Source organism: Seriola dumerili, unplaced genomic scaffold (genome assembly GCF_002260705.1).
Source record: "Seriola dumerili isolate Sdu_G_001 unplaced genomic scaffold, Sdu_1.0 BDQW01000017.1, whole genome shotgun sequence".
In the NCBI taxonomy this organism is placed as follows: Eukaryota; Metazoa; Chordata; class Actinopteri; order Carangiformes; family Carangidae; genus Seriola; species Seriola dumerili.
In genome coordinates this window covers 8,847,868-8,864,958 of record NW_019174272.1, presented here as the reverse complement: position 1 = coordinate 8,864,958, position 17,091 = coordinate 8,847,868, and the positions used below count along the sequence as shown (strand labels likewise).

Genomic DNA, 17,091 nt, shown 5'->3' with positions numbered 1-17,091 from the left:
TGAAGATGCTGTGCATTATTTCAGACTTACTACTGTTAGTCAGTAGTGACCCCAACTGGCAGGTTGAAATATTGTGATTCACTAGATGCTCATGTAGTCTTTAATCGAGACATCAGGAAAGGATGATGTGTCATATATTTAGTACAGTTAAGTGACACTTTAAACTTTAGTCTGATTAAAAGCAGGGAGCCGGACTCTTTACTTTCATGGACACTGATGGTAAGGGAACAAAAGAAAACCATAAAACAGGGTGTGTTCTTATTACACTCAGATGAATATTTTTTAACGATGCAGCATCTACAGATCTGGCTGCCAAAGAAAATTAGTTCATGCATATGATAGAGTGAGAATTGTATTTTTAGTATAAGAAGAAAACAGTGAACAAACACGAGATGTGTTTGCAACGTAAATAAACCTTAAAAAACACACCATCAGTTAATCTGTTATATGTCGTGTTTTTGAAAGTTTTCTTTCGTTTAAAATATTAAGATCAAAGATTTAAAAGATAGTAGTCGGTCAGATTTTTTTAAAGGTAGTCAACTAAAGTTAATTCAGAATATATTATTATTATTAATATTATTATTATTATTATTTATTGAATATTCTAGCGCTTAACGTGTTGCTCATCGACCAAGATGTCAAATGCTTGATTGGTTGAATCGTACCAGTAGATGCGGTGGAGGGACGTTGTGATTGGCCTGCTGATCAATCATTCATAAAAAGCCGGTACTGGGAGGCGGGGACTGCCTTGAGTTTTCCCTGTGGTTTTCTTCAAGATGGCGGGGCTGCTAATGAGTCCTTGTGGCGGCTCGTTGAGAAATAAAATCATTTAGAAAGGTAGTTAGGCGCCTAGTAGGAGACAGCCGTGTCGTATTTATCGGTGAGTATTTATTTAACCCCCTACCTGACTGTTTTTGGCCTAGCTGACCATTTTTGTAGACGTAGACATCTGTACACCCCGATGGTTGCTCGCTAGCATATTAGCATGGACGTTAACGTTACCAGGGGCCCGCTGTGCAGCTGCAGACTGCACAGATGCGCTAAAACGAGGTCTTTCCCCATTTTATTTTACGATGACTTGGTTTGCAATTTGAACTTGGGTAAACGTTAATCATATTCCCAAGGAAAAGGATCTACACGTAACGTTTCAGTCATTTGTACAGCTACATGGTAACGTTAGTACTACTAGTACGTTAAATGTCCTGCATTAGCACGTTATTAGTCATAAAGTTGTAGTAACTAACATTTACTCTCACTGGTCCTTTTCTCTAGCTCCCAGAAGATCCCATTGGAGGATGATCAGTGCCTAGATCCCATAATAAGCTGAATGCATTGTGATTTCCAATAATTGAGACAGTGATTCTGAAAGCTGTCTACATTAATGAAAAGAACAATGTAGTCAGCTTAGCATATTCACCTCTGGTACGTGGTCTTTACAGGGATGTGCTTCTGCATGCATTCTGGGTTTAGATAAGAAGGAAGTTTCTTAACAGGTTAGATTTTACAATTATATACCAGTCTGTATGTGTAGTAGTTGTTAATACACAGGAAATGGAGATAGATGATGTTCTACCCCCTCTCCCCTTGGAGCCACCTGATGATTTTGGCCAAGATGAGGGCAGAGCACCTCCACCACCTCCCCTGCAAACGTCCAGTGACGCAGAGGTAATGGACGTTAGCTCTGGTGGTGATGGATACACATACACCCCAGGGGACGGGGAAGCCAAGGCACCGCAACCCCTCAGCAAGGGCTCAATCACTTTCTGTAGCCACCTCTCAGATGAGGCTAATCCCAACCCACCGTGCCCTAGAACAGCACGCCACGCTCCCCCGGTCACCAAGTTTCTACCAGACCTCAAGCTGCTCAGAGACGTTAAGATCAGCGTAAGTTTCACTGAAAGCAGCAATAGTAAAGACAGGAAGGTTCTGTATACAGGTGAAGGGCAAGATGGAGGAAGTGATGATGGCTTAGACGGACTGAATGGTGAGTTGCATGACTGGACTAGTGAGCAAGAAGTAGCTGAGGGTAGCTCTGGCGCAGGGAACGCAGGCAGAACATCAGAGGAGGCTGAGGTAGACGTGGAAAACAAGGTTGAGTTTGCTGTCCTGGATGAATTGGATGACTTCTACGACAACTTCCTGGATCATGATGATGGGGAGCGTGGTGGCTTTAAGTCTGAGGTCATAGTTCAGCAGGAGCAAGCAGATGACGACGCCACGCCATATCCCTATGAGGTACGTCTCGTTCATGTGTCTGCAGTATTCATTGTCATTCGCAGTTACATTCCCAATTTTTCCTTCAGTGTCAATCAGAAATATTGTACGCTTAATACAGCTCATACAGTGCAGTCCTTAGAAAAGAGGACATTATCAGCACTGCATCATTCAATACAGCCTCCCGTGTCATTTCAGTGAGACCACTGTGTTGGCACAGCAGGGTGCAGCATGAACAGTATAATTTTGATGTTTACCTCATAATGTTTTAATTTAAGGAGAAAATACTTGCTGACGAGATAACATTCTCATAACAGTTCTTCTCATAATATTGTAAAACCAACTGATGTCTAAAAAATTAGATTACTCAAATTGAGTTCCATTTTCTATCACTAACACCTGGAGCAGCCCCTCCAATCCAGTGCAGTTTTTAGTCTTAATGCAGCCCAATGGAGGCCAAGAGCTTTGGTGTATTTGTGCCAAAGACGATGTAATGTAGGTGTCAGATCGCACAACATCAAAAAGTACCCAATAGTTGTATGTAGCCATGAAGATGATTTAAGTTGCCACTACCCAAATACAACAGTTGAATGCCATTAGATTTGAGGCCTTTAAAGCATCAAATGTACATTTGGAAAACCTAAACAGCCAAAAGGTCCAAATGTTTAGTACAAAACAGCATTTTGGTGATGCATTTGATGCTTGATTTTTCCTTGAAGTTTCAATCAAGAATCAAAGGGCCAGTTGAAAAAGAAAATCAAAATGCCAGAAAAATGACGATTGTAATGATTTCGTGATTTCACATTACTTGAGATTACTTGAGACCTTTTCTGTAACAGTTAAGACAGGATCAAATGTTCCATAAGGCAGCCTAATTTTAAATAAATGTTTTTGTTTATTTATGGTTTTATTACTGAAATGAGAAGTGAGATGCTGGAAGAGGTTAGTGCAATTTTTAATTTCTCCCTTTAAATTCTGGGTTTCCTTTTGATACAAGAGTAATCAATGGTAATTGAAAAAAATGAAGGGATTAAAACTGCTAAATGTATGATTTTAATTTGTAGTAGGTGTTTGTATAAGTTATCTATTTCTGAATTCAGGAGTATTTCACTTTTATGCCCCAAAGTGGAACAGATTATTTTTGCTGTGGTTGAGATGTGGTTTTGGTTCCACCAGCTATTCAGTTTATGCATCACATCGGTTAAAATGAAGCATTCAAAACTCCCATAAACTGGTGACCCATCCTTCTCTCCCAGCCTTAACCATTGACTCTTCCAGGAGGAGTTTGACAATGACGTCGATGCCCTGCTGGAGGAAGGCATGCCGGTCCCAAAAAAGATGCGCCCTGCAGAGGACAAATATGGCGGGGACAGTGATCATCAGTCGGATGGTGAAGGAGGTGTTCAGCCTATGATGACCAAAATTAAGACTGTCCTGAAGAGTGAGTGGTGGATCTGTCTGTTTTTAGGGTTGGGCACTATCAAGGAGCGTGCAGTTGAATGTGGTTTCAGTAGTGTGGGGCACAATACGCTATATTCTAAACGGTATCTACTACATGTGTTACATCCGTTACATAAATGTATTTTGAATTAAATTGATATACCAATAGGATAATATTGTGTCTTTAGTCTTGTGTTGCACAGTTTTGTGCATTGCCAATATAGATTACAACACAGGGTTTCCCCAAGGAAATCGATTAGCAAGGGTGATAGGATCTGCACAACCAAAGTGGATAACCAATGGCCCTAGTTTCTTTGTTGTAGAGCTCTGAAGTTGCATCACAGTTGAAAAGCACAAGCAAAAAAACTCTTATTTTATAGATGAGAGTCCAAGCTGCAGTTTTAAGTTGTGTCACTTCAAAGTATCACGCCGTGTTGTTGTTGAATAAAAGTTGTGGTGAGTTGTCACCCTATAAACTGCTGTTCTTTTGTAGTCTAATGTTGACATCCAACTATTACCTGACAAAAGTTGATGTTCAGTAACATTTTATGTTCAGCTCTAACGCTTCCTTACCTGACTTCAAACCTGACTCGAACTTTAAATTAAAACCATTTTTACCATTTATTCCAAGCCTGAGGTTAATTGTGGCCATACTTAAATATCTCTTGACTGTTTATCATGCAAGTAGGCATGCATTTTCGTATACATTTTCCATTTGCCAGGTCGGGGGCGTCCTCCCACTGAGCCTCTACCTGATGGATGGATCATGACATTCCATAACTCAGGCATTCCAGTCTACCTGCACAGAGAAACCAGAGTGGTTACCTGGTCCAGACCCTACTTCCTCGGGACTGGCAGTATTAGGGTAAGATGCAATACAAATTTCATGTCTAAATAACGAATAACGCTGATATGAACAGTGCGGGGGTTTTGATCATATCACTGGTTTGCTGCTCATCTTTGTCAGCTCTCTAATCAGAATTGTTAGTTATATATTTTGCTCCTGCTGCCAGTTTAAGTTTTTAAGTGGGCAACAGTATCAGTCTGTATTTCTTATCTGTTTAGTCCTAAGCTCTCATAGACGTCTCCCAGCTCATTCCAATATAACACCCTCATGGTGATAAATAGTTATGACTTTTAGGTTTATTTTTGTTGAAGCTAGTGTGACATTACTTACACATCTTCATCCAGTCAGGTGAAAGTTTCTATTCAATGGGTTTTGTGCTTATGTGAAAACGGGAAATGCTGTCAGTATTGGCAAGGTTTTCTGGGGTTCAAATAGGTCACTGAACAGAAAATTACCAGCACTTTTGTATTTTTTTTTCTCTCAAATTTCTTGGTAACAGACGGTTTACCCCTTTAGAAAACAGCAACTTGTAACAATAAACCTTGATCTTAGCTCTTGAAAGCCATGTAGTTGAACTGACATTAATGTTATAACACATTTTATAACAATTCTTTCCTTCTTCTTTTTTTTCTTTCACAGAAACATGACCCTCCCACCAGCAGCATCCCTTGCCTACATTACAAGAAAATGAAGGAACAGGAGGAAAGGGAACTGAACGGGGAGGTGACACCTAATGCAGAGGAGTCTCCGGTCAAGCCCAGACAGGAGACTAATGGTGAAGACAAAGCAGGCAAGTCAGAAACTGCGGCTGAGGATAATGACGGCATCTCTGCGTCCATTCTGACTGACGGTGTCCCAGATGGAGAGGGTGTCACTGACAACATCCAGCAGGGTAAAGAGCCCCAGCCTTTTGACACTGCCCAAGGAGCCTTAGGACAAGTCAAGGCCAAGGTGGAGGTGTGCAAGGACGAGTCAATAGGTAAGGCCTTTCATAGTACACTGGCAATGATATAGACTTTTGAGGGGTCATCATGTTTTTGCTGCTGTAAGAACTTGTTATCAAGCTGCCATTGAACAATGTAACTTTGTAAAACCTCACAGAACTTGAAGAGTTTCGCCTGTACCTGGAAAAATGCTTTGACTTTGAACAAGTCACTGTAAAGAAGTTTCGTACCTGGGCTGAGCGAAGGCAGTTCAACAGAGACATGAAGAGGAAGCAGGCAGAGTCAGAGAGACCTATCCTACCAGCCAACCAGAAACTCATCACACTGTCAGTCCAAGATGCACCCACTAAGAAAGGTAAGTTATGTAGACTCAATATCACACAATTAATGTTTTTTTTTTTTTTGTTGTTGTTTTTTTTTTTTATTACTAGCAACCAATGAAACCATTAAAAACAGCAATACTTTTGTCCTAACAGATATTGCCAGTGTAGCTAAACACACCATACTGTGTGCCATATTTAATCTTTGTGATGAACATGGGAAGAATGGGTTTTTTTTGTTTTTTTTGTTTTTTTGCTTTAAGCCTGTAAAATTCACAAAGGTTGATCTCTTCCTTTTTGTCTGGACTCTTTAGCGGTGTAGTTAAAGGAACTTAATAATTGTCAACTCTACTGTATCTTTTTGCAAAAGGCTAGAAATCAAAATCAAGTGTCATCAATGTGTGATTTCAGATTTTCAGACTACAGTTGTTAAAGTTGTCCTTCAAGTGTATTGTTTGTTGATGCATTTCATTTTTTTTTTTTTTTTTTTAATTTTCTCAACAGAATTTGTCATCAACCCCAATGGAAAGTCTGAAGTTTGCATCTTGCACGAATATATGCAACGTGTCCTCAAGGTTCGACCTGTTTACAATTTCTTTGAATGTGGTAAGTAAATCTACTCTACTCTGTTCATTCTGTTGTCATCTACAATCCAGTGCACATTTGCATTATCCTCCTCTATAGTATGTGCATGTTTGTCCATGTGCACACACAACTATTGCTGTTACTACTTATAGATTAAAGTCACAAGTTTGTTCTTCTGTTTCCCTCACAGAGAACCCAAGTGAACCCTTTGGAGCATCAGTCATTATAGACGGAGTAACTTACGGCACAGGAACCGCAAGCAGTAAAAAACTTGCCAAGAATAAAGCTGGTAATTTAATAGTTTCCTCTCCCCTCACAGCTACTTGTCTTTGTGGCACCTTCCAATACATATTTTTTACCAGTTACAGTAGATAACCACACTGGTAAATTTGCATGTTGTAATACGTTCTGCACTCACTGGTAATCTGGTGTAAACTGCAGCTCGAGCCACACTGGAAATCCTCATCCCTGACTTTGTGAAGCAGACCTCGGAGGAGAAGCCTGTCGAGGGCGATGAACTGGAGGTACTTTTTTACTCCTGTTTGTGATTTTATTTTCTTACCCAGAACCATTTTCAGTGACGTGGAATAGATTAAGCTTAAGCTCATCACTGAAGGCACAAAACACGAGTTTTGACAACAAGCATTGTCAAAAAATAGAACGTTTTCCCTGAAAGTTAATGCATTTTTAAAATTAGAGATAACACATCAATGGTAACATTCAGTGTGCTGTCCCACAGTATTTTAATCATATCAGTATTGAAGACTCGAGGGTGTATGAGCTGACCAACAAAGCAGGACTACTTTCGCCATATCAGATTCTTCATGAGTGCCTTAAAAGGTAAGAAAACTCCAGCAAGAAAGTGACTGTTGATGAATATTTGTGCTTGTGCTTGTCCTTTTAAGCTTTTATCTGTGATGGATTGTTATTAGTAGTGTTAGTATTAAGTCATAAATGTGTCCATCTGTATGGCAGAGTGTAAAACACAAACTAGCAGAAGCCTAAACATTTACCAAGTTTAAGCATCTGCTAAGTGTCAAAAGTGTCAGATCGAAGATATTTTTTTTTGAAAAATTTCCTTTTTTCGTTTTATTTGCAGAAACCATGGAATGGGAGACACCAGCATTAAATTTGAGGTGATCCCCGGGAAAAACCAGAAGAGTGAATATGTGATGACATGTGGGAAACATACTGTGCGTGGCTGGTGTAAGTAGACCCTAATCTTCATCTAACAGACCTGTCACATCACATTGCGAGGTTTTGAAATGCTTCTTGAATTGTACAGCATGTAAACAGTTACAATTAATACTTCAACATGGCAAATACGTAATTAGATTGAGTGTTGGAGATGGAGTGATACTGATGCTTGATATACACCTTTTGACATTTCGTAAGTCATGTCAGTTCATTTTGGTAAAGTGTATGATAGAAGCAGCAAATCATTATGATGCCCATTTTCTTTTATTTTGTACATTCACTGTCTTTTCCAACAGGCAAGAACAAGAGGGTTGGCAAACAACTAGCATCTCAAAAGATTTTGCAGATGCTTCATCCCCACGTCAAGAACTGGGGCTCACTGCTGCGCATGTACGGCAGAGAGAGCAATAAGATGGTCAAGAAGGTAAATACCCTCTTCAGCTCACTATGAAGTGTCTGTGGTCATGGAAAAGTTTGGAAAATGTTTTGAAAAGGTTTGATTTTATGTTTGTGTTCAGTTTTAAGAATCTTAAGGGATAATGGTGGTTATGATGATGGTGTGTGCTGCTTGCCAATAAAATTGTCAACTGTAAAGCCCAAAAAGCAATTAAAATATCTTTTCAACATACAAGCCTCTCACTGCAGTTACTTGTATCTTTTAGCTTTTTGTCAGTAATTGCAAGGGCATTTTACTCACAACATTGATTTGGCATGTTGCTTACACAGTGCTGTCTGCCACTCCAGAGAGCAGCCAGTGAAATGTGAATACACCAGGACATGAATTCTTCAACAACTTATCTTTTGCAGGAGAGCTCGGACAAGAGTGTGATCGAGCTCCAGCAGTACGCCAAAAAGAACAAGCCAAACCTTCATATCTTGAACAAACTACAAGAAGAAATGAGGAAACTGGCCACACAGAGGGTGAGCAGTCTTCTGTTGTGCACAGAGCAGAAGATACAAAAAAGTCTGTAATTCTAGCTGCTGTGAAACATTTATCCACTATCCAACTATCAGTTTTTGTCAGTGTAGGACTTCTGGTATTAAGTTGAGGGTTGTCTGTTTTTGACATGTATTCATTCTTTCTTCCTTCACCACACACCTGAGGGGTTTACTTTATGTACATTGGAAATTCTGTCACCAGAGAGCTCATTGAAGGAAAGACGGGCTGGTAGTTTTAAAACAAATGGAGCACAGAACTTCATCTGGGCAAACAGTAAATCTACAGGGTCTCAATTAGTGGGAGTGAGATTCTCTGTTGCAGCTACACTTGATGCTGGAGGCTTAGAAGACCGGAGCATTATTATAAATAGTGTAGCTGTCAGTCCCTGTTTGACAAAACTACATTGTCCCTGCCAGGATTTGTATATTTCTGAATAACTGAGCTTTCTTTCTAAACCTATGCTTCATTTTATTGTGTTTCTACACCAGGAGGAAACCAGGAAGAAACCCAAGATGACCATAATGGAGTCTGCCCAGCCAGGGAGTGAACCTCTCTGCACTGTCGACGTTTAAGTCTCGGAATCACTGATGAACCACGGCACTGAAACCCAGTCACTGTCAAGACTCGTCACACACCATCCATCACTTAATTATGCATCACTAAGATCTAATGGCAATATAATTAGTCATTGACCAGGCCAGTAGAGCTGCTTGCTTCCTTCATTCACTTATATTGGATCAGCCGGTAGATATAAGGGTAGGACTAAATGCACTAACAGACCCTAGAGCAAATATCGTCTACCTCTCTAGATGCACCCTCACTATGGCACTAGGAAAAAAAGAAATCACCCAGGGTGCAGAGAAGTTAACATGACTTGACAACATACGAACCACATCAAAATAAAAATGCATGCTTCTTTGACTGCAAAAAGCCACTACTTTGTTGGTTTTGTTTTGAAGTGTTGTTTTCAACAGCCGCAACCTTATAGTACCAGCACCTCTTAGTTTTGTTTGTGCTTCAAGTATTTGAAAGGGACTACTAATACTTCTGTATTTATACCATTCATTTAATTGGGAAAACAAAGTTACTTGTACATGGGGTGTTTTAATAGTAGGTGTTACAGATATTTTGGGTGAAATACAAAATATGCTTTTGTTTATCCTCGGAATGGACAGTCACTGTCTTGGTTTGCACGATTAAAAACATGCGTTGTGAAGTGATCACTATCCAGAGCTATTGTCATGCACACGTGTCCTCTCAGACTTTTGTTGAGTGATCATGCTGTTGGTACGGAAATAACTACTTTTATCACTCCTTGTATTTGGAGGGAGTTGTTGCCTTTTTGTGTTGGGGGTTTTTTCTTTTTTTTTTTTTTTTTTTAGTTTGCTTTGGCAATACAACACATTAAAGTCCTGCTGGGGCCACTGAGTATTGTAATGTAAAAGATAGTTTCTTTTAGTTCTTGCCTAGCTTCTCTTAAACTACTAATGCCATGCACACCAACTAACCACTTGGTACATTTCAGTTGCATTTAATTTTTGGTGCCCTTATAAAGAAAATCCCGTCGGCTACATGTTGCCTTAGTTAATCCATTTCATGAAGGGCTCAGAGTATATACAGTACATTGGACCTATAACCCCCTTCAACAGGAAGTGGAAAGACCAAGCCCCCTTTACCTGATAAAGCATTTATTGTTTAGTCAGTTAGTATTTTTAAAGACGACAGCCTATAAAACAAACTTTAGGGAGAAATGCCTCCAGCATGTGCAGATTTTTAAGACTCATCTTAATGGATTGTGTATTTTGTTTGTGTACGTTTGCCATCGTAACACCCAATCATACTTTCTAACCATGAGTAGAAGACGTTTTTCAAAAGGCAGCCTTGCTAAAGTTAGTTGGCACACTGACATGAACAAAATGCGATCAAGTCATTGAGTCCAACACAAGCTGATGAAACTGTGTATACCAAAGCTTACATACAGTCTTATGCATTTTATAGAATACTTAATGTTGCTGCAAACTGTACAGTAGAAACATCTATAACAGGAAAAAACAGACATGTTACTTGCTGGAACAAAATAGAAACTGCTGTGCATTCTGTCAAGTATTTGGTCTGTGCTTTTTCTACAAAACATACACGTCACAGTTTAAACACCAGGCTGTTGTGATATTGTAGATTGCTTTAAGAATGCTCTTTGCCCTCTGTGCGTGTTGTCCTGCCAAGTGTGTGTCAGTGTGAGAAGACTGAAAAAAAAAAATACTGCTTTTTAGATGTGTTGCTGTTGAGTTGTACCAATGAATTGTTTGAGACGTTGCCTAGAAAATGAAGTATGTATTGCAACCTGAGCTCCATGACTTCTGTAATATTTGTTATGCAAAATAAAATGTCTTGACTAATGACTAGAAGGGATTTGTTTTATTCAGTCACTGATGAAAAAAGAGGAAGTTAACAAAAGGTGAATAGTTCCCACTTCTCATGTATTGTCTTGAATAACAGTTGAACAAAATATGTAGCACGGAAAACCGCCAGTTGAATCTAGCTAGGTAAGACATAGTCAACAAAAATTCAAACTAAACTAAAAAGGCATAGCAGGCAAAGGGACACAGTCCGTAAAGCAAGTAGAGTGTAATGCATACTGTAATAACAGCTTATATGAAGTACAAATTAATTCTGCATTATGACATACATACAAGGACTAAACTGGATGAGACACTGGTGACTGCTAAACTTATGTTTGGATGAATTGACCCTCTCAATGAGTAAGACCTTGCAGATACTTAAATGACAGAGGAAAGAGTGTTAGCATTAATTTGGAGGACTGAGTACGTGCATACATTTCTAGTATAGGAAGCCCATGCCACCTATAAAACTGTAGAGGGTCGGTGTCTAAGGCTAAGAACCTGTCTCTTCCCATTTGCCACTGTCCTGCTGCTGCTGCTGCTGCTGCTGGGAGTCATAGTCCACTCTCTCCAGCAGCAGAAGCATCTCAACGTGCATGGTCTGAGGGAACAGATCCACGGCCATGGCTCGCACTGGACGGAACGGTGCTCCATGAACTCTGTTGGATGGTGCTCTGCACAGACTAGAAAGGAATATACCAACATAGCATTTACCTTTTTATAGAACTGGTCACATGACAGTAGAACTATTTATTTTATTGTACTCACATGATCTATTAAAGCAAACGACTGCTGCTATAAAAACTGTCAAATTAAGATATTAAAACTCACTCAATGAAGTTGGTCATGGCTGCTTTTGCATTGCACGCCACATAAACCAGCCTCTTCAGGTGCTCCGCTCTCCGGATGGCAAGTATCACCTTAGAATCTGTGTTCGATTAAAACACGTGTTTTAATTATATGACACATCTTGTAGCAAGTTAAATTCATTTTCAAGTTTGTGGCTGTTTACTCACGTAATCCTGCCCTGGGTGGATCCACAATGGCTGTGAGGCTGGATGACACGAGAGAGCTGAGAATGTTGGGGAACACGTCCTCAGCTTTTCCACAGTAAAAGTCAATGTTACTTAGACCTTAAAATACAAAGGAAGGGTAAAGTGATCAAGAAACCAAAGGGAGGGGAAAAGTATACAATCATTACAGTTCATCACTCTGTACAAAGAATAAACAAAAACAAGATGATTCAGTTGGTTTAAAGGTTAAATTGTAAAACCAGAGCAACATGCAATCCATCGACTAAAACCAGCTTGTATTTACATTTTGTGTTAAAAAAGCATTTTTCTCCTCATGTTGAATTCCATTTAGGAGGGACTGTTTCTGTTTCTGTTTAACAGTTAAATGCCATTTTTGTGTGTACAATTATAGTGGCTTTTATGCTCTGTACACATGCTTAATGTTGAATGCTTCTAATTTTTAACAGAAAGAATTACAATACAAAATTGAACCTATTGGTACTTTCAGTCCTTTCACTATTCCAACATCAGATAATGAAATTTCACACTGTATATCACTGTCAGAGGTGTGATGTTATCTGGTGTCTTACCATTGAGCTTTGCATTAACTTTGGCATCCTCCACTGCTTCCTGGCACAGCTCGATCCCAATCACCCTCTTCACCCTCTGGAGACAAAAGTCAACTAGAATTACCTCCTTGTGGTTGTTTGCCTCGGCCAACCAATCATGGTCAATGAAGGAAATATGGTCACAATCTCCCCTACCTGAGCTACAGCATTGAATAATGTCCCGAGGTGTTTTGGCTGATTATGATGTCATAGTGAAGCTGACCTTTTATTGTCAAGAAATGATGAAGTGATGGCATTTTATATCCAGTGGGACATTGGTGTTAAATTGTGTCATAATTAGAGTATGAATTCATGACTTTTTGGCCAAAATGGGCATTCCTGATATATCAAACCAAACTTTAATCAGTTCATCTTAAGAGTCCAAGTGAATTTTTGTGCCAAATTTGAAAAAATTCCTTTAAGGGGTTACTGTGATATTGTGTTCACGAGAATGGGACCGACAAGCCAAGAACATAATGCCTCAGTCTCCTGTTGTCACCGGCGCAGAGGCATAAAACTCAGAAAGTCCATTTTCATTCCCAAACAAATATGACATTAAAAAGGGTCATCGCTCAATTTGGCAACACCCATTACTTTGCCATTAACTGTTACATGCTCGACTTTCTTCACCAGATAGCTATTGACAGCGAGTCTATTTTTCCCTGTTTGCTGACGGGTAACACGTAACAGGTTTGTAAGGTGATAATATGTCTGTCTGTTTTGGTTATCACATGTTCTCACTGATACAGACAGCAAACATTACCTTAGCCAGAGAGATGCCAATGGTTCCTGTCCCGCAGCACACATCCAGCACTGTGCTGTCCTGATCCAGCTGGGCCCACTCGCCCACAGCGGAGTACAGCACCTCTGCAGCGCCTGTATTCACCTGCCAGGTAACACAGACACAGTGAACACTTGTGCACTTTGTGTATGGAGGATTTACAGCTGTGTCACAAAGATAGAAACCACAGCTGGAACCATCATTTATTTGTGTTGTGAAAGAAAATACACAACTTGAAAAATAAACACAACGTATCAGTAAATTCATAGTTTTGAAGCCACATTGAAAAAAATATAAGGCATTTTTGATTTATAAATTAATTTAGTACGAATTTACTGGATAAACAGAGTGTGTGGAGGTGGAACTCTTGAAGGTAAATCAAGCCTCCTCCTCACCTGGAAGAAGGAATGAGGGGAGATTCTGAATTTTAGACCCAGCATTTCTTCATGAATGCAGTTCTCTCCAGCCACCAGCTCACAGGGCAAGTCCTCTGGGTTAGGAGATTTCCTTCACAGTCAAAAACACAACAAGTTTAGCTGAATGAATTGTATAATTGTGATGACTGTCAGTCATTAAATGTGTTTTCTCTTACCTTTGACCCTCTCTAACAAAGTACAGAGAGGTCACGCCGCTGTCTTTCCCCTCTCCTTCTAAAAAGTACTTCTTCATGGAGCTTTTTAGAGTGTTGAGTTCCTCTTCTTCAAGTTTCTAGGAGTCATTGAACAAGTAAAAGAGGTCAAAGGGTGAAATCCAACAATCTGCGATTCCATTTAAAAATAAAATCCGACACAGTTGCAGTGAGAACATTTCATCACCTGTGGGTTGAAGAACACCATAGCCATGGCTTGTTTGGTCCTCGTAGTCCGTACAGTCAGCTGCTTCCAGTGTCCTTCATATGTCTCTGGACTGTACACGGAGTATGGGGTTGTCCTGTTTGCAAAATAATAATGAGATTGAATGTAACAGAGGAAATATGTGAATGAAAACTTTACATTCTTACAACATATCTTAAAGACATGTATGTGAAGTAATAATACCTGATGAATTTCTGAAACTCGCTGACGACTCTCTTGGCCTCGGCTGAGACATGGCACGACTCGGACGGCCCAACCACCGCACAGGAACCTCCTTTGTATTTCCCCAGACGGAAACCGATGGTCTTGTCCTCACCATCTGCTCCCACTGAGATGAGGAACTCACACTTGTTTCTGTACTCTGTCTGCCATGATACAGATGGGATTAGGGGGATATTAGACACTACTGTATTTCAAGGTATGAGACAAATGAAATTCTTACCAAGATAGAAACATTATGAAACTCTAAAACAATGTATGAACAAAGGCACTGACAGCACTTAATAAAACTGAGTTATTGTACTTTTCTATACAATGATATACGATAGCCTTGACACAGTGAAAGCATCAAAGCTGAAACAATTAGCTGATTAATCAAGTAGTTGGTTAACAGAAAATTAAATCAGCAGCATTTTGACAACTAATTAATCATTAAAGTGTGTTGAAGAAAAAAAATCAAACAAACATTCTCTGATTTCACCTTCTCAAATCTGATGATTTGCTGCTTTTCTCTTTGTTATATCATTGTAAATGAACTATCTTTGGGTTTTGAACTGTTGGTCAGATAAGACAATATGAAGAAAGCTCCTTGGGAAAATATTACATTTTTTTTACCATTTTCTGGCATAACTTAACTTAACTAGACAATTGGATGAGATCATGAAAACAGGACCGGGCAATATGGCCTATAAATAATATTGCGATATTTGTAGGCTGATGTTTAAAAGTATGTATGTCATATGTGGATCTCTGTGAGATGAAAGCTGAGTTAGACCAGAAATCTATAAATATACCTGTGTAGGAGATGGTTTAATGGCTTCCAGGGGACAACACATTTTGTTGTATTTCCCTTTCTGTGCAAACAGCCATGGCAGCATGGCTTTGTTGGTACTTCCAATCTCTCTGAAAAGGACACAGTGTGGTATTCACTTTGAAAAACATTTCTTTAAACTGTATGATGTGGATATTTTCCATTGAAAAACAAGATTGTAAAACCAGGCTATTAAATTCAGTAAACAACAGGAGCTTCCACAAAAAAAGCATGGTATTGGCCTCCAGTAACACATATTGATCAATATCTAGTGTTCCTGTCAAACAATGCCTGCAGTTGATATTGTGTGACTACATATAAATGACACCACCTACTTGGCCAGTGTCTGCAGAACCCCCACCACCACCTGCTCCTTCCTCCTCAGCTGCTCCTCATAAGGCACGTTCCACAGAGGAGTCACCACATTGGCTATCTGCACACTGAGTGGCTCCTCTTCCTGGTCCCCCTCTGCTCGCTTGGATGGGGGCTGCCCTCCTGCGCCCTCTCCCTCCTCCTGCTTCCTCTTCCTCAGGATGGGGTCTACTTTGGGTTTGGCCAGCTTGACGCTCAGCACCTGGCCCTTCCACTGCATGCCATGCACCATTTTCATAGCCTTGTCACGCTCCTCCTCATTCTTAAAGGTGACGAAAGCAAAAGTCTGCCTGCCAAACAGCTTGATTTTGTGCGGGTTGAGGCTGTGCTTGGCCAGGAACTTCTTCAGGTCGTTGAAGCCGACGAACTTGGGCAGATTCCTGATCTCCACTTTGAAGATCTCGGATGTGAAGAGGTCCTCTTTGATGTAGCGGTACATGCTGGGGTCAGAGGCCGCCTCACTCTCATCTTCAGCTTTGGCATCAGACTTTACATCCTCATTGCCTGAGCCCTGTGGGGGGTTCTCCTCCTTTGAGGGTGGTGTATCAGCCACTGAGCTGCTACTAACATCTGCCATCCCTCTGCTGGGTAGTAAAACAATCCAGTTAACAGACTGTGATCTTATGTTCAGAAAGATACCTGGAAAAAAGTTCTGTCAATCTCACTAGACACTTTTTTGTGTCTTTCTAACAACTTGTCACGGTTTAGGAGACTTTGTAACTCTATAAAAAATCGTCATAGTTCATTTCAAAACCCATTTGTAACGGTGAAAATGAAAAAAAGAAAACAGATGCTGGAGCGCTAAAATTTTAAAATAGCGACATGTACGTGCATTAATTGATTTAAAGACTCGAGTTTTGGCTGTATGTTACACTAGAAGACAAAATACAGAGGTATCTAGTGTTACATATGTTTGCTAAAAGCTGAGATGGAAATTATTCACTTAAGTCACGCTCTTTCTTCACTAGAGAAAACACTTTGTCACTAATATCTGTTTAATACCCGATTCTTTATATATCTATATATTTTCCTATCCTGATAAATAGTAGCCACGGCCACATTAAGTGGAAGTCCACATGTCTTTCATGAGCCTTACCTCTTCACATATACTTTCGATTCCACTTCTCACTCGAACGCTCAGGGCGCTGCCATGTTGATTTAACCACGTGCAGCTTGAACTTTGAACTTTTTTAAAGTGGTAGTCGACATTTCAGGGCTCGAGAGTCATGTACATTTTGTCTCATTTTTAATTTTTTGAAAAGGCTCCTGGTTACTTTCTAGATACTCGAATATAATGTGAAACGATTCATTAAAACTATGATTGAATGGATCTCTGGTTCCCATTCAATCTTAATTCGCTCAAGGTATTATTATTTTAAATTTTGTAATTTGTTCCCAAGAGGAAATGTGTCCTGCAGCCAAGTGAAACACAAAACACACACAATCTTGAGAATAACATACACCAAAGATAATGAATATATATCAAATATACAATATGTAAAACATATGCCACAAAACCACAAAGCAACTTCACATAAAACAATGTA

At 39.8% G+C, this 17,091-nt stretch overlaps 2 protein-coding genes across 3 annotated transcripts; one reads left to right on the top strand and one right to left on the bottom strand.

Moving 5' to 3' along the window:
* Positions 1–774: 774 nt before the first annotated feature.
* On the top strand, positions 775–10,886 carry dgcr8 (DGCR8, microprocessor complex subunit). Its single transcript, XM_022754482.1, has 14 exons — positions 775–880; positions 1,273–2,235; positions 3,493–3,655; positions 4,377–4,519; positions 5,141–5,480; positions 5,603–5,800; positions 6,270–6,371; positions 6,541–6,639; positions 6,792–6,874; positions 7,090–7,190; positions 7,450–7,556; positions 7,844–7,971; positions 8,355–8,468; positions 8,976–10,886. The coding sequence occupies exons 2-14, from the start codon at positions 1,552–1,554 to the stop codon at positions 9,057–9,059; spliced, it is 2,346 nt and encodes a 781-aa protein (XP_022610203.1). The 5' UTR covers positions 775–880; positions 1,273–1,551; the 3' UTR covers positions 9,060–10,886.
* On the bottom strand, positions 9,842–16,707 carry trmt2a (tRNA methyltransferase 2 homolog A). Of its 2 annotated transcripts, XM_022754509.1 has the most exons (12): positions 16,641–16,707; positions 15,508–16,128; positions 15,156–15,264; positions 14,326–14,507; positions 14,104–14,218; positions 13,881–13,996; positions 13,684–13,795; positions 13,271–13,393; positions 12,490–12,565; positions 11,903–12,019; positions 11,718–11,814; positions 9,842–11,569 (listed from the first exon to the last, which is right to left on the bottom strand). In XM_022754509.1, exons 2-12 carry the CDS (start codon positions 16,119–16,121, stop codon positions 11,380–11,382), a joined length of 1,851 nt encoding a protein of 616 aa, XP_022610230.1. In that variant the 5' UTR covers positions 16,122–16,128; positions 16,641–16,707; the 3' UTR covers positions 9,842–11,379. The 2 variants fall into 2 exon arrangements, with proteins under 2 accessions (XP_022610230.1, XP_022610239.1); XM_022754518.1 differs by lacking the exon at positions 16,641–16,707 and having other exon boundaries at positions 15,508–16,591.
* Positions 16,708–17,091: the final 384 nt, after the last annotated feature.

Excerpts from the sequence above, each read along its gene's own strand:
- dgcr8 (XM_022754482.1), top strand. The coding sequence starts at position 1,552 with ATGGAGATAGATGATGTTCTACCCCCTCTCCCCTTGGAGCCACCTGAT. Across the intron at positions 4,520-5,140 it reads TCGGGACTGGCAGTATTAGG|AAACATGACCCTCCCACCAG; the intron begins GTAAGATGCAAT and ends TTTCTTTCACAG. Across the intron at positions 5,481-5,602 it reads GTGCAAGGACGAGTCAATAG|AACTTGAAGAGTTTCGCCTG; the intron begins GTAAGGCCTTTC and ends AAAACCTCACAG.
- trmt2a (XM_022754509.1), bottom strand. The coding sequence starts at position 16,121 with ATGGCAGATGTTAGTAGCAGCTCAGTGGCTGATACACCACCCTCAAAG. Across the intron at positions 15,265-15,507 it reads GTTCTGCAGACACTGGCCAA|AGAGATTGGAAGTACCAACA; the intron begins GTAGGTGGTGTC and ends TGTCCTTTTCAG. Across the intron at positions 13,997-14,103 it reads TGGTGTTCTTCAACCCACAG|AAACTTGAAGAAGAGGAACT; the intron begins GTGATGAAATGT and ends AATGACTCCTAG.